We start from the raw sequence: 17,225 nt of genomic DNA on the forward strand, positions 1-17,225 counted from the left end.
GGCTTCTTCAAAGCATCAGTATTCAGACTTAATGATTTTCCAGCTCTTCCCTATGAATGGGGCAAATTCTCCTTGATGTAACGCTTGTCAGGATAAGGCTGTGGATTACTAGGCTTTTTGGACTGAAGAAGAAACATCAGGGTTGGGTTTGTGAGGTGGCCGTGAGGTAGAAATAGTGAGGGATGGCCGTTGAGTCTACTGGTAAGAGACTCAAGGTAGATAATGGTAGATTTGGGTATCTAAGCCAGGCGGCAGTGGAATTCAAGCCAGGATGGTACTGAAAGGGGAAAAAAGAAGTCAAGGATTAGGAGCTCTCTTGAGACTAAAGATCTAGCATGATCGATATATTTGGGGGAACAAGTCAGCTGTATGAGATGGTGAATAGGGGCTGTGTAGTTTGAATTTAAAATCTTGGAAGCTGGGTAATTCCAAGGATGGACAAAGCCCTGTGTTGAGAGAGAACCTGAGCATGACTGAAAAAGCATAGACGTGATGTTCATCACGAGAAGGTAAAATAACAGAGACACTAGGAGGCCAGGCGGAATACGGGAAGGGCGACAAATTTGGAATCTGGAAGAAAATCCTATAGATTAATATTGAACTCTTTTTGAAATAAGTTTGTTTATTTTGAGAGAAAGAGAGCATGCGAGCAGGGGAGGAGGAGAGAGAGAGAGAGAGAGAGAGCGAGCCTGATGCTGGGCTTGAACTCTATACCGTGAGATCATGACCTGAGCCGAAACCAAGAGTCTGATGCTTAACCGAGCCACCCAGGCACCCCTATTGAACTCTTTATTGAGTTAATATTGGAGGGAAGTATGGCCAAGCAGTGAAATCTGATGACTCTAGAGCCCGATGCCTGGACTTGAAACATAGTTACTTAACATCTTTGTTCAGTAAGTTCTTTGTGTATAAAATGAAGGAAATAATGGTGTTTCTGCATAGAGCTGTGGTGGGCATAACGTGATTTGATATTTGCTAAGTTTGTAGAACACGGTCCAGCATGGAGTAATTGCTCTATGTGTGGGCTATTATTTTGTTGGTTTTGCTGCTATCTTTGTCTTTTATTATTTCATTATATCCTTCAAAGAATATTAATCCACATGAGAAAAGAATTGAAGAAAGGAAAGTGAACTATCCTATCTTAACAGTAAATGGATGGAGTTAGAGACCTAGTATGTAGACTTTTTGGTGTATGCATCCAGAGAAAGAAGAAAGCTTCCGCAAAGAGAGAAAGTGACAGCACTACACATAAGGAGGAATTTTTTTTAACTCTGAGGAAATTCATAAAGCTCCTCACCCCTAGACAGGCCCCAGAGAGGAGAAAAGATCTGAGATTCAGGGCGCCTGGGTGGCTCAGTCAGTTAAGCATCCAGCTCGTGATTTCGGGTCAGGTCATGATCTCACAGTTCATGAGTTCAAGCCCCGTGTTGGGTTCTGTGCTGACAGCGCCGAGCCTGCTTGGGATTCTGTCTCTCCCTCTCTTTCTCAAAGTAAATAAATAAACTAAAACTAAAAAAAAAAAAAAAAAAAAATCGGAGATGCATGGAGGGGTTACTCTGTACTAGGACAGGGTCCTGAATAGACATGACTTCATTGATCTAATACTGTAATATTATTCCTATTGTCCAGAGCAATAACAAAACAATGAGGGGTTACAAAGTTTGCCCGAGGTCACAGAGTACGAGTACAGCAGAGAAAAATGTTTGAACCAAAATCAATCAGACTGGAAGGCTATTTTCTCCTTTTCTCCACAATGCTACGTGTGTGTGCATGTATTTATGGGTGTGTATTTACGAAATTAATTTTAGGAAGACGAATATTCCTGATTCCTAGAGAATTCTCCCCAAAACATTTTCCTTGTATTTACATATCCTAAAACTCAATAAATATCTACCGAAAGGATGAGTGAATCGATGAATAATGTTAGGATCGATCCCAGGTCCTCCTTTCAATGAAACAGGAAATACTAAAATAAAATCTTGTTTCCACATTAGGCTCTCCTGGGGTTTACTCTATGCTGCCTTCATCTTTGTTATGGCGCTTTTCTTGACACTTGTTATAAAATCTGTCCAGTTTGTCCTTCTGACTGGCTTCGTGGCGATCTTTATCCTTTTTTTCCTCTATGGACTGTCTCTGGTGAGTTGGTGAATTAAATTGCTTTCCATTCAGCTCTGACCCTAAGGATCAAGTGTTGGTTTCCAATTAGGTTAATTATTCTCCATATCCCTTTTCATCACTGTCGGCTATTTGCCTGAGAACATCTATATATGTGATTTATAGTGTTTTGTAATGCCAGCTTATAGTGCAATTTGTAGAGAATAGTTTTGTATTATAGACAAAAAAGATGTAACTCTAATTTTGTGTATTAAATCCCTTATTTTGTTTTTGCTAATGATAATCCTTAGAGAAATATCAAGCAAATGGATCTTCTCTCATTTTAGATAGCTTTGGCTTTTCTCGTGAGCGTCTTGGTAAAGAAATCTTTCCTCACTGGTCTGGTCGTGTTCCTTCTTACCGTCTTTTGGGGGAGTTTGGGATTTACGGCATTGTACAGGCACCTTCCTACATCCTTGGAGTGGATTTTAAGTTTTCTGAGCCCCTTTGCCTTCACTCTTGGAATGGCCCAGGTGAGAAACAGTCTAATTGTTTATTGATGGCATTTCCTAAGCATCTTTCCCCTCTGGAATTCAGTTGTCTATCGTCGTCTCTATGATGAGCATTGTAAGATTTAAAGCCCCAGTGCACAACACTTGGAAATTGCAAAGGTGAACTTGTAAAGCTTTGGATACACTGAGCTCAGCAAAATAAGCCATTTGGTGAGTGAGAAAATGGAAGATCAATATATAATTCATTAGAGACAATCTAAAGCATTTCCTTTGGCTATTAATTAAATATGTATCTGATGCTGCAAATCTAAGTCTAAATAATTATTCCAGTTTGTACTTTGACTTAGTAATCGAATAGTTTAGTGATTGATGGTCCAAAGCACCATGTAAAAGAAAATTACAAGTTAAAAACCTCTTGAAAATACATGAATTGACCAGTGAATTACGTTTCTGCTCATCAAATGTCCTTTGTCTTTATCTGATTCTCACCGTGAACTCACTTTGCTGTCCCTCCAATTAAATGGCAATGTTGATCATTACATACATAATTCTTAAGGAAAGGATTATTAATTATAGAAGACCCATTAACTTGAACATTATAGACAAGCCCACTTTTTCCACTGGTTCTCCTTAAACACACCAATTTTTTTGTGTGCGTTTCTTTTTTTTTTCCCCAAGAGCATGAACTCATGTAGTAATTTTCGAGCAGGACCATACCTTTGTCCTATTTGGTAAAAATTTATCTAAGTTTAAGCTCAAATGTCATTTTTTCCCATACTTCCCTTCCTCCTCCTAATGCTCCATTTTCACTTGGTACATAGTTGAATCACAGTAATTACTAAATTTCGTTATACTTGGTCACATGCCTGTGCCTTCCAAAGATTTGAGAATTTTAACGTATGCAGTTTCATTCAACTTTGTACTCCCAGGATAGGGCAAAAAGTAGCTATTTTATATTTCTGCCAAACTGAACTGTTCAAAATTTATCATCAACCTAAGTTCCTTAAATTAATTTCTTTTTAATTTTCAGCTCTTACGTTTGGAGAATGACTTGAATTCTAATGCATTTCCTGATCCATCAGACTATTCAAATCCGATCATAGCAACAAATTTCATGTTGGCTTTTGATCTTTTCCTCTATATGGCACTGACGATTTATTTTGAGAAAATTTTGCCAAGTGAGTAGTGACACAACGAACATTGTTTCCTAAAACAAATCTCCTAACACACGTGTTATTTATATTTGAAAAACTGTTTGGGGCATCAACAGGAAGGAAATAAACAAGGTCATTGCCAATGGCCCAATTAGTTATTTCTTGCTACTTGACTGGTCAGAACTACAGCTTAAATTTTGTTTATAGGATCACTGATCTTTGAACTCCACTATGGTTTAAGCTTATAGTTTGTTTCTTTTTAAAGACTTGCTTAGAAGGCTATTTCCTAAATGGGTCTGGCGTGATACTCACTTAGCTCAGCAGTTCTTAGCCCTGGCTGTATGTAAAAAGGACCTTGAGAACTTAAAAAATACCAAGCACAATTCAACTCTGAGAGATTCTGATTCAGTTCACCAGTGGTGGGACCAGGGCATCTATATTTTTAAAAATCTGCCCAGGGTGTCACAATAGGGAAGTCAGTAGGTCGTAAATTTTATTTTTATCACCTTGCAAGTTAAAAGAATATGAGTTCATAAAAGCAATGATCTGTGTTATTCACAGAGGCAGCAAAGCACCCACCCCAGTATCTGACGCACACAAGGGACTCCTAAATAGTTGGGGTCGAAATGCTAGCTCATTTTCTTCTCCCCCCTTTTATAGTCAGTCACAGGCGGGGTTCGTGTCTGCACCTGTGCATCTGCTGTTCAAAACCGAATGCCAAGGCTTTCTTCACCCCACATAATCCAGCATTCCCACTTGTGGTTACATATCCAAAGGAAAGAAAATCACTCTCTGCACTCCTGCACACATTTCGGCCATTATTCACAGTAACCAAGATATGGAAACAACCTAAGTATCCATCAGCGGGGGAATGGATAAAGGAAATGTGAGATATAGGGAATCTTATTTAGTCTTTAGGAAAGAAGGAAATTCTGCCATTTGCAGCAACGTGGATGAACCTTATGGAGGACATTATGCTCAGTGAAAGAAACCAGACACAGAAAGACAAACACTGCATGATCTAACTTATACGTGACATCTAAAGAAGTCAAAGGAATGGTACCAGAGAATAGAATGATGGTTACCGAGGGCGGGGGGAGTAGGAGGAATGGGAGATGATAGTCACGGGGTACAAACTCTCAGGTATCAGGTATAACATGACTAAGTTCTGGACACCTAACATACAGTGTGGTGACTGTAGTTAATAATAATGTATTGTATGCTTGGAATTTGCTAAGATAATAGGTCTCAAGTATTTTCAGGACACACACACACACACACACGCACGCAGAAATTTGATAACCATGTGACGTAATGATATGTTAATTAGCTCGATGGTGGTAATACCTCACAATGTATGCATATATCAAAACATCACATTGTATATGTATGCAATTTTTATTTGTCAATCATACTTCAATAAAGCTGCAAAAATTATGAAAGTTACTAATGAAATCAACACATCGAATAGGTTTTTAAAAAGTCAAGGGGGTTGCCTGGGAGGCTCAGTAAGTGAAGCGTCCAACTCTTAATTTGGGCTCAGGTCATGAACTCGTGGTTTCATGGGTTCGAGCCCCGGGTCGGGCTCTGCACTAACAGTGAGGGGCCTGCTTGGGATTCTCTCTCTCCCTCTCTCTGCCCCTCCCCCGCATGCGCTGTCTCTCTCTTTTAAAAAGTCCAGGATTAATCACTTGTACAAAGGGACAAAGGGGAAAGAATGAGGGCAAAGGTGCAGAGAAACATCTTGAGGCAGTGAATTGATCATGTCGTTGCTCTTAGATAATCCCTTAATAATACTAACTGTCTCTGCCCTTTAGAAGAGTCCAGAATAGTAGATGCCAGGATCTACAATTTTGGCTAAAACATTTGTTATATGGTTAGAATTATTTGCATCATCATTCATTAAGCCTGAATGTAAGCCTGAATCCAAATGCTGACTTTGTTCAAAATTCTTTTAAAGATAAGAAATATGAATGAGAGAAAGGAAAACTAACTGGCTAAAACGACAGAATTCTGTAATAGTAAATCTGGTGGTAGAACGAACCCAATACAGCTACGTGCTTTCGTTGCTTAGATTTCCTAATCAAAGGAAAGAGATACGATTAATTATATATCAGATGGCAGGTGAATAGAGAGTGTTTGGTCAATATTGAATGAACGAATGAATGACAACACATGAAAAGTACACATAATTTGAAAGCCCATCATCATTACACTGGAGGTCACTTGTAGAATATTAGGGAAATACAATTTTTGTATTTCATAATGTCTCCTAACATGTAGGGAAACAGAGGTGATAATTAAATGCAAATACACTGTGGATTAATTTCCAGAAAGAGGTTCATGAATCGTAAATTTGCTTCAGAGGAAAGTTATTATCTGGGTATGAAATAGAGGATAAACCCAAAGTAGCTTTTTGAAAAATTCCACTCTGTTAAATTTCAATAAATTGTTTTGCCCCTTTTCTCGCCCTTTCTTACAGTGTGTCCCCTATTTTCGTTAATTCCTATAATCCTGTTCTGTTTTCTCTTGGAATATTTGTATCCAGTAGTGGCTTCCGAATCTCTTCTCCCTTTGTGGGGGGCATGGGGGGCACGACACCTGGACTCTTAACATAACATTCAGGATGCTTAGCATATCTCGCATTTGTATTCTAATATCTGGCTTTCTAGGGATTAAGAAAAGTCCTCACATTTACTTAAATTCCTCCTGGACTTTTTCAAATCCCAGTTTCATTTTCTCTGATGGGAACAATTATCATAATAGAGACATCTTTGTGATTTTCTTCTCCTGACGAAACTACACATGTCAAGGAAAATATGTTCATTACCTTTGTTGATGACACGTTCAGGTTTATGGGCAAAGGGGTCCTATTGCTCTGCTTTATTAGGGTGACTCTTTCCCTTAAACTGATGACTGACCCAATATTTAATTGTCTCCTGGCCATGTAGATAAATATGGACATCAATATCCCCCCTTGTTTTTCCTGAAGTCTTCCTTCTGGTCACGGCAACCAAAAGCTGATTGTGTGGCCCTTGAAGATGAAATACATTCTGATCCTTCATCTAATGACTCTTTTGAGCCAGTGTCTCCAGAATTCCATGGCAAAGAAGCCATCAGGTAACAAGGATGCAAATGAACAGGGCCAAGACGAAGACACTAACAGCACCTGAAGCAAGCACAGTTCTCTTTTGTGCCCTCTAGACGGCTCCGACCTAACCTCCACACTACCTTCGTCATTTCCCAGTTCACGTTTAAAGAAAAATTCCTTTAACCCTTTTTATCTTATATCGTTGGCTTTTACATCAAATACTAACTTAGGGGGCGCCTGGGTGGCTCAGCTGGTTAAGCGTCCGACTCTTGATTTCGGCCCAGGTCATGATCTCACGGTCCCTCAGTTCAAGCCTCGCGTTGGGCTCCGTGCTGAGCGTGGAACCTGCTTGGGATTCTCTCGCTCCCTCTCTCTCTGCCCCCCCTATACTCATGCTAGTGTGCATGCACGCTCTCTCTCTCTCTCTCTCAAAAAATAAGTAAATAAACTTAAAAAATTAATAAATTCGAATTTAGATTGCACCAACAAAGATAATTCAACGAAAACCCTGCCTGTATTCTCCATCTTTTATCTGTTGTTTCTCCCCTCCGTCCGTAGCCTCTCTCATTTCTTTGCCCGGTCTCATTTATTCACACTTTGCCCTACCTCATTTTTTATACTCCTTATGTTTTTCTCTGTTCTTTTTTCTTGTTTAAACTTCTTTCCTCTTCTACGTATTGCCTTTTCAAAGAGAATGAAAGAGTAGGGGAGAGGTAGGGAGAAAGGATCTGGAGATAGACCCAAGGAGAATTGAGGAAGATGTGCCTTAGAGCGTCCTGCACGTCTTCATTCCCAATGTGTGTTTTGCTTGGTGCTAGCAACTTTTCTTTCCAAATAAGAAAATAGGAAGAAAGTCCTCCAGATCCCTGACTGTTCATATCTTACTCGTCCGTCAGTGACCCCCCCACCCGTCAGTCCTTCGTGAATGGTCTCAGATGACCTCAGCCTACAGAGCTTCTAGAACCTGTTCCAGTTTTTATTTCAGCCTGTTCCATTTTTCTCTTCTATCCTTACATCTGTCCTATGGTTTAAGCTGGGTTGAACCTCCAGCAGAGCGGCTGGGGGGAGAAGAGCAATGGCTTTATTTAATCTGCTTAATTTAGTCTGTTTTCTATTTGTTTAATCTTTATTCAATTTCTTTTTGTATTTCTTCTATCTCTTTGGCATCTCACCCAACTACAAGTGCTGTGGAGTGATAGTAAATGGGGTGAAAACAGAGATGAAGAAGCTAATCGAACAATTCAATATGAATGGAACCCGAGTCACTTGAAGAATCGTAGATGATACAATAAGAAACATAAATTTCATTGAGTTGATGGATTATATATTTACTACCCACTAGAATAAAACAGATAAAGTGCCTAGCGTTCCAGATCTGTAATAGCACCCAGAATATGTTGATTCTATTCCTTCCTATTATCATAATCAACATAATCTAACCGATATCATTTTATGCTTATTGACCGTTTACCATGAACCAAGCACAATGCATGCAAGATGAACTATGTTACTCAGCCTCCACCACAACCCTAAAACACTCAAAAGTTTGAGGTTGCAAAAGCTGAAACTTACCTGGAACAAGTACATTGACTAAGGCAACAGCTACTAAATTCTGTATAAGACTGTAAAGCCCATGCCATCACTGTTACAATCTTTGCCTGTCTTCCTTCCTCCACCCTTGTGCCTCTTAACCTACTCCTGGAGACCTTGACCTCAGATAACCAAAGATACCTATAACCTGTGCCAGTATTGCATAATGAACCTTTCAGTATCAGATGCCCATGTAACCTGTCGGTCTAGCTTCCTTGGCTTTGCAGTTTGGAGATGATCCCTGTTTTCAGTACTAATGTCAGGCCATACCCTGATCTTTGAAATCAGAAGGACTGGTAATGGGATCCAAGCATAGGTAAATGTATAAAACTGCTCAGGTGAGGCTCATGTGCAGCCGGGACTGGGAAGCAGTATTCTAGCCGATTCTCTCTCACACAAGCATGACTTTATGAGGGTGAAATCTCATACCTTCCTGTACCCTGAAGATAAGATTCATCCAGTCCCGGCAACCAAACCAAGAATGACAAGCTGAAGAAAATTGTCACACCTTGAAATATCTTTCCTTTTCTTTTTTTGTTTTTCCAGAATCAGAAATGTTACCAAAGAATATAAAGGAAAGGGTAAAATAGAGGCTTTGAAGGGTAAGAAAAGAAGAACGCTTCGTTATAATGTTGATACTGATTTCCTCCTTTTAATTCAATTTTGTTGGTTGTGGTGGTGGTGGTGGGCAATCACTGGTGGCATTTCAGATTTGAAATGAGTCATTCGAGGGGCGCCCGGGGTGGCTCAGTCGGTTAAGCAACTGACTTCGGCTCAGGTCACGATCTCACGGTTCATGGGTTCAAGCCCTGCGTCGGGCTCTGTGCTGACAGCTCAGAGCCTGGAGCCTGCTTCGGATTCTGTGTCTCCCTCTCTCTGCCCCTCCCTCACTCGCGCTCTGTCTCTCTCTGTCTCAAAAATAAAATGTAAAAAAAAAAAAATATGTAATGAGTCATTTGAGCCACAAGATAAAATTTCCTTTCCAACACATTAGTTTGCATAAAAGTTAGAAAAAAGATTGATGATGCATTAGAATATATGCACTTGAAAGATGTATTGTGTAATACTGAGGTACTCTAAGGAAATCCTGGGGTTTTTTTTTCCTACAAATCCAAACGTTTCTAAGGTAATTCCAAAGCTGTTGCAGGGATTATATATTCTTCTGCTGTGCAAACAAAAAAGCAATGTATCTCAAAGGAACATTAGTCACATAGTGATCGACTGAATGATTAATCTGTTGTTTAGTCCATAAATATTCACATCCACCTACTTTATGCCAGGCAATAGGAGTATGAGACAGGAGTCTCATACTAGGAGTATGAGACATGTTTCCTGCTGTGAAACCAAGTAATTTCAAAATTTCAGAACAGGGTAGACCTATAAACTTCCAAATGCGTCTTTTATTATTTTTATTTTGAATGTAACAACTCAGAGCATTCATATTTAGAAAACATGGCCATTCAAGGAAATAAAAAGGCAGTCCATTAGTTCCATAATATAGTTTTGTTTGTAATTTTATTTTCCTTCCTGTCGCCCTACTTTTTTCCCTTCCTTCCTTTCTCCCATTCTTTTTTCCTTTCTTTTTTCTATCTAGGTCTGGTATTAGACATATATGAAGGCCAGATCACTGCAATACTTGGTCACAGTGGAGCCGGGAAATCAACACTGTTAAACATTCTTAGTGGGCTATCAGTTCCCACCAAAGGTAAGAGGTTTTTCCCAAAGTCAGGTCGACGTATATATATAGATATCAGCTCTTACTATAAAGTCCTTTTGATCGTTAATCACAAACACAAATAACTGTGGACAAATGGAAGTTAGTTCATAGTGTTAGTCTACAGAGGTATGCGATACTGGATTGATACATATATGAAATTTGAGTCTTTCGTGAGAATCAGTTTCTTGATCATAAGTTACCCTTTGGCATTCAAACTTGTACCTGTTAGCTTTTGCTGCATAACAAGCATCCTCAAAATGAATGGCTTAATATAAAGATGTTTTATCATTTCTCACGATTCGGTGGGTTGACTGGCTCGTGTTTCCGCCTGGACTGAGTTGTCTGGTCCCGGATGTTTTGGCATAGCCTCACTCACGTATGTGGGGCTTCAGTTAAGAATGCTGCTCTTCTCTGTTTACACGGACTTTCATCTTCCAGGAGTCTGGTCAGGATTCTTCAGCCAGGGGTCCATGAGCCCAGAAGCCAAGAGAGGGCAAATACATCCCAGGGTGGAGGCAAATTCACAGCCTCTGCCTGGATCACGTTTCCTAAGATCGTTTATTATATCGCCAAGCCTAAATGTGAAGGGTGAAAAAATAGATAACATCTTGATGATAAAGCTGCAGATGGGACTTTCTGTTTTCTTCCAGTATACCACATGACCAAAACAGAAGTTCATAATGCCTACGTTATATAAACCTTGGAGAGAAAATCGTGTATCTAAAATGTAATTGATAAATATATAGTGATTTTTCATCTAGATGGATCTTTCTTTTCTTAAGTTTTTGTTTCATTTCCAGTTAGTTCACATACAGTGTAAAGTGAGTTTCAGGTATACAATATAGTGATTCGACACTTCATACAACACCCAGTACTCCTCACGGCAGCTGCACCCCTGAATCCCCATCACCTGTTTCACCCATTCCCCCCCACCTCCCCTCTGGTAACCATCAGTTTGTTCTCTATAATTAAGAGTCTGTCTAGAAAGATCTCAATTCAAGCATTCCTCTGATATTAACTCTTAACCTTTATTATAGGTTCAGTCACCATTTATAATAATAAGCTTTCAGAAATGGCTGACCTCGATAATGTCAGCAAGCTCACTGGGATTTGTCCGCAATCCAACGTGCACTTTGATTTCCTCACCGTGAAAGAAAATCTCAGGCTGTTTGCTAAAATAAAAGGAATTCGGCCGCATGAACTGGACAAAGAGGTACAGAAACATGTTAGAATTAATGTATGGGTCAAAAAGAGATTGTGAACTCTATTTGTACTGAGTTCTTTATGCTTTCATTAAATCATATTGGTGCAAATCACATATAAGTGTTCGACGAAATCGAACTTAGATAACATCTAACATTTATGTGTAACTTACAGTGTGCCAAGCAGTATCCTTAACTTCAAAGAGAATAATTGGCCGATTCCTCACAACCCCTCTTAGAAATAAGTACTGTTACCATCCCCATTTTATACACGTGGAAACTGAGGTTCAGGATCAAGATTATGCAGCTAGTTAAAGTGGAGTTGTATTCAAATCCAGGCAGCCTGCCTCAGGTTCCATGCTTTGAGCCATTACACCTTACAGCCTTGCGTTTTCAAATTTAACAAGAAAAGAAACAAAATCTTGATTTGTGACATAAAGCTTCTTATTCGGTTAGATACAAAGAGTTTTGCTGGAGTTGGAGATGAAAAACATCCAGAACGTCCTTGCTCAAAACTTAAGTGGCGGACAGAAAAGAAAACTCAGCTTTGCGATTGCCATTTTAGGAGATCCTCAGGTAAGTAAGTCAGACTAAATTTGGAGGTGAATTCAAAATTTCAAAAATGAAACTTTGGTAGTGGTCCAAACCTTTTATTTGCAAAGGACATCTGTGCCAAGGGATTGATGATAGAACATGAAATATAAGAACAAAATCTTAACTACCATATCCTTTTAAATATGTAAGTAATGTGGTTTCTGCGTGTTTTCTGGAAGAACTGTGCTTTACTGGAAACACACTTTATATACGTCCCTCCTCGGTAGGTTTTCCTATTGGACGAACCAACTGCGGGACTGGATCCCTTTTCAAGGCACCTTGTGTGGAACCTCCTGAAGGAGTGGAAAGCAGACCGTGTGGTCCTCTTTAGTACCCAGTTCATGGATGAGGCTGACATCCTGGCTGGTAACTGCCGATTTCCTTTAAGTGTCATCATGAGGTCTTTATGAGACTTGGGAAATATGGATTTGTATCCTGAGCAGCTGCATTTTATAATCTGGTCATCTAGTTGTACCTAGCAGTCCGAACAGCTGGTAATGATATGAACTGGGCCCGACGAGTCTCACTCCCAACCTTGTCCGTGTGTCTCCTAGAATTTTCTATCGTTTGATGTTACAAGGGCATAATCTGCCAGGAAACTCAATTACTGTGAAGAGAGAGTCTGTATTCTAATACATTAATCCTTTTACTCAAAGTTAAGGTACACTGACTTGACATATTCGAAGAGTGGTTTGGTCCACTAAAATAGGTAGTGCAACAACAGTCTATATTAGAAGACGTATTCACATAACCTCCCGGAGTGGTTAGATGGCAAAACAATAGGCTAAAGTCTACAAGTAAGATTAAAGTGTGCCTGTTTCAATGAGTTTTTATGAAGCGCTGTATTTGAAAATGCAGGGGTGCCTGGGTGGCTCAGTCCGTTAAGCGTCCGACTCTTGATTTCAGCGCAGGTCATGATCTCACGGTTCATGAGGTCAAACCCTGCTTCAGGCTCTGCTCTAACAGCGTGGAACCTGCTTGGGATTCTCTCCCTCTCTTGCTGTCACTCCCATGCTCTCTAAACCAACAAACCAACAAACAAATAAACAAATAAACTTCAAACACACACAATAAAGAAAATGTGGAAGCTCCTAAATTAGAGTAGAATCGTGGTTACCTCTTGGGAAAGAGGGGACGACTTCTTACGAAACTTTCTTCTTTGCTTCTTCCTTTTCAGATCGGAAAGTGTTTCTCTCCAGCGGGAAGCTGAAGTGTGCAGGCTCTTCTCTGTTCCTCAAGAAGAAATGGGGCATTGGATATCACTTAAGGTAGAGCCACATGAGGAGGCTGGGAAACTGAGAAAGGCACATGATGTAAGCACGATGTTTGATGGAATGAATACATTACAGCACAGGTGAAACTCTTGATTTGTCCCACACCGATATTTGCATGTGCATATGTGGAGATATTTACACACATATATGGAATTGGTCTGTATATAGGAGACAGGTTGACGGGTAGATTTTAGAGACTGAAAATACAAGGTAACCAAAAAGCCGAGATAAATGTGATAGAAAATCCATCCACAGCACGCTGTTAAGGAAGGTTTGGATTGAGGGAACTTTCACGGCTGACACGTGGTATTATCCACCGTTCTCCCCCCTCACCCACGTGTTAACATCGTTTCTTGAGTAGGCTCCTTGCTTCTACTTGATCTCTCAGTGGTGCTGTTCATGTGCTCTTCTCTCCGTCCTCTTCATTTTATTTTTATCATTATTTTCAATCAACTGGGGTTGATGGAGTCATTCAGAGAGAAGATGTGTACCATCGTTTTATTTAAATCTTGAGTCTTTTGAGATAGAAACTATTGCTATTTTTATTCTATAGATAAACGTAGAGTGCCCCTAGGTTCGTAAGTGAGAGAGCCAGGAATTGAATCTGGATATTTTTAACTTTGAAGTCTAATATCCAGATCTGTATTTTAAATTAATGTTTATTTATTCATGAATTGGTCAGTTTGTCAAAAGTATAGCTCTAACTTATGGCATCTGTAACTTAAATATATATATAAATATATATATATATTTACATATATATATATATATATATATGACACAAGAAACAAAAAAAATTAATGACTCCATTTTATCTATCATAATCCAAATTTTGTTGTCATATGAAACTGGTGTGGCCCACCCTATTGTGACTTCCATATTACTCGCCTTTAGTTAAAAATTAAATATGCAGGGCGCCTGGGTGGCTCAGTTGGTTGAGTGTCTGACTCTTTATTTTGGCTCAGACTGATCTCACGGTCGTGGGATCGAGCCCCATGTCCGGCACGGCACTGAGGTTGGATGGAGCCTGCTTAAGATTTTCTCTCTGCCTCCCTCTGCCCCTCCCCCGCTCCTGTTCTCTCCCTGTCTCTCAAGAAAAAAAGAAAAAAATACACATTGTTCATTGCACACGCCTGTCGTGACTTACATTTCCCCTTGTCCGAGGTTATTTCCAGAGGCTGGCAGTTTTCTTGGGTCGATTCCCGCCTGTTTTCGTCCTATGGAGTTATTTGAATGCTGTCTCGTGTAGCTTTTGCTAATCTTCCAGCTCCGTGTGTCGTCCCGGTGTTTCATTTCCCCAGGCACATTGTTTGAGTTGCTTCTTGGAAATGAATTAAGCTCTCTGCAACTCGGTTTCCTCGCTGACAAAGTGGGCATAACAATTCCCAGTTGCAAGTAAAGGTTAGAGAAGAGCAAATGACGTCGCACCTCGTACAGAGCATCGAAACAGAACGTGTTCTCTAAGTAAAAAACGATGGTCAGGATCCCTGCATACCCAGGTATTTAGGTATCGCCCGTGGCCTGCTTCCACGTTGCAGCAGCAATGTTGAAGATTTGCAGTAGAGACCCACTGGCCGCAAAGCCTAAAACATTTACCACGTATTCCGTTTTCAGAAACGAGCCTACTGCCCTCCATTTCTGAGCTATAGGCTCCCCGAGGAGGGTACATTTTCTGCTCCCTCAGTCCTCTCTGGTGCCCAGCACAAGTTGTTGTAAGTAACCAAGAAGTATCTATTAAATTGTTTTTATTTCAGGGCGCAGCAGCACCATGGAGAACAGTTACGATTTGGGGGGTGTTATTTAGTTGTTTTTTTTTTTTTTTTGCTTCATTCTCTCAGTGAGTTTCACTGCCACTAAAAATGAAAGGGATTCTCATTTGTTCTTAATACGCACCAGTAAGCGTAGTTTCGATGTAAGCATTTGATCAAATAAAGTAGCCATTTTTTTTTAAAAAGAAAGTTTATTTGTTTATGTTGAGATAGAGAGGACACAGGCAGGTGAGGGGCAGAGAGGAGAAACAGAAGCCCAAGCAGGCTCCATGCCGTCAGCGCAGAACTTGGTGCGGGGCTCAAACCCACAAACCGTGAGACCGTGACCTGAGCCGAAATCAAGAGTTGGATGCTCAACCGACTGAGCCACCAAGGTGCCCCTAAAGAAGCCTTGTTTAAAGGACTTACTGAGTACAGACATCACTATTACCCAGTTCTTCGGACAGCCTTGAACGTCAGGAATCGCCAAATTAAACTCCCTTTGAAAAATCTTCACCGTTTTCCACTTTGTGTAGTCCTGCTGTGTCCCTGCTGTCTCTACTCTGCCGCTGTTCTCCTTTTAAGGACTTGAGTCAATATTAACTTGCTCTGGGCATCATCTCTAAATAACCTGACCAGTGGTTCTGATTAGCTCCCTCTGCCTTCTCCTATTACATTTATACGATCTGAGATTTTTTTCCCCTTTATTTCATGTTTGAATGGCCTATCTCTTGCATAGAAGTCATTGTCTTCATGCTATTGAAGACTGTGTCAAATAACATATATCTTTCTTTTTTATTTTTCAAACACCAGTTTGCAGTTGAATGAAATGTGCGTTCAGGAAAAAATAACATCGCTGGTTAAACGGCACATCCCCGATGCCAAATTATCAGCAGAAAGTGAAGGAAAACTTGTCTACACATTGCCCTTGGAAAGAACAAGTAAATTTCCAGGTAAGCACACTGTGAAACGAAATGTGTAAATAAAATTTATAATCATAATGATAATTCTTACAGCATGTATTGAGAGCTTACAATGTGTTCAGGCATTTGAAACATGATGCAAATAAGACAGTGGTTGGATGTTTTTATCAATTGTAGGAAATATTATATTTCAGTAGTTGCATTGTAATGTCTGGGCATTTTAGGGAACTCTTTAAGTCATTCATTCCCTCTGTGGTGCATAGCAGAATCTTCTAGGGTTCGTAACTGTGAATGAACACAAGTGGTTGAAAACGTCTGGCTTAGCCATTACGTTAAACAGCCCCGTGATTGGTCCTTTTCGTTCTCGACAGGATTTTTGTGGTAGCTTTGGGGTTTTTATGCCAATACATAAAAGTTTACTTTAGGACCACCATTTTGAATTCTTTGTCGGGTAAATCATAAAGCTTCATTTACGAAGGTCTGTTTCTGGAAGTTTGTCTTGTTTCTTTGTTGGGAGCATCTCCCACTGATGTCTCCTCTTCCTTCACACTCTGTGTTGATGTCTGCACATTACGTAAAGCGGGCACCTCTCCCAGGCTTCACAGGCTGGCTTTCTGCAGGAAAGGGGACACCGGCGATCAGCCTGGTCAGAGATTCGGAGGGCTGCCATCAACTCTTTTGAAGCAGGCAGCTGTGGTTTTTGTCTGTGCTGAGCCAGAGAGTGAGTAATGGCACCACGTAAACTATAATAATCAGGTTTGTGTGATATTGGCAGAGTGATAGACACGTAGACAGAACGGAATAGAGAATCCAGAAACAGACCCACAGAGATACGCCAGGCCAATTTTCGACAGAAGTGGGAAAGCAATTCAATGGAGGAAAGATAACCTTTTCAACAAATGGAGCAAGTGGACCCACAGGCATAAACGTGAACCTTTATCTAAATCTTCTACCTTAGGGGCGCCCGGGTGGCTCAGTCGGTTGAGCGGCCGACCTCGGCTCAGGTCATGATCTCGCGGTCCGTGAGTTCGAGCCCCGCGTTGGGCTCTGTGCTGACGGCTCAGAGCCTGGAGCCTGTTTCAGATTCTGTGTCTCCCTCTCTCTGACCCTTCCCCCGTTCATGCTCTGTCTCTCTCTGTCTCAAAAATAAATAAACGTTAAAAATAAATAAATAAATCAATCAATCAATCAATCAATCTTCTACCTTAGATAGAAATCAGCTTAATATAAATCATGGACTTAAAAGTAAAAGGTAAAACCATAAAATGTTTTAAAAATAAATAAGAGGAAAATCTTCAAGCCATGAAAACATATGCACACAGAACC

The 17,225-nt window shown here is 40.2% G+C and overlaps 1 protein-coding gene across 9 annotated transcripts in view; it reads left to right on the forward strand.

Moving 5' to 3' along the window:
• The window catches only part of ABCA8 (ATP binding cassette subfamily A member 8), a 92,991-nt gene that overhangs the window by 38,299 nt on the left and 37,467 nt on the right, over window positions 1-17,225 (forward strand). For 8 of the 9 annotated variants that reach the window (XR_009255382.1, XM_058705484.1, XM_058705485.1 and 5 more), the window contains 11 exons: window positions 1,995-2,136; window positions 2,442-2,627; window positions 3,637-3,784; window positions 6,712-6,880; window positions 8,988-9,043; window positions 10,036-10,146; window positions 11,196-11,371; window positions 11,817-11,936; window positions 12,182-12,320; window positions 13,132-13,222; window positions 15,790-15,929. Coding sequence is in view for 8 of the 9 variants with exons in the window: in XM_058705484.1 (XP_058561467.1) it covers window positions 1,995-2,136; window positions 2,442-2,627; window positions 3,637-3,784; window positions 6,712-6,880; window positions 8,988-9,043; window positions 10,036-10,146; window positions 11,196-11,371; window positions 11,817-11,936; window positions 12,182-12,320; window positions 13,132-13,222; window positions 15,790-15,929 (1,478 nt within the window). In the remaining variant the exon portion in view is untranslated. The remainder of the gene's footprint in view (window positions 1-1,994; window positions 2,137-2,441; window positions 2,628-3,636; window positions 3,785-6,711; window positions 6,881-8,987; window positions 9,044-10,035; window positions 10,147-11,195; window positions 11,372-11,816; window positions 11,937-12,181; window positions 12,321-13,131; window positions 13,223-15,789; window positions 15,930-17,225) is intronic. The other variant, XM_058705489.1, reaches the window with a different exon arrangement.

The sequence above is a fragment of the Neofelis nebulosa genome, chromosome 16 (assembly GCF_028018385.1).
Source record: "Neofelis nebulosa isolate mNeoNeb1 chromosome 16, mNeoNeb1.pri, whole genome shotgun sequence".
NCBI classification, from domain to species: domain Eukaryota; kingdom Metazoa; phylum Chordata; class Mammalia; order Carnivora; family Felidae; genus Neofelis; species Neofelis nebulosa.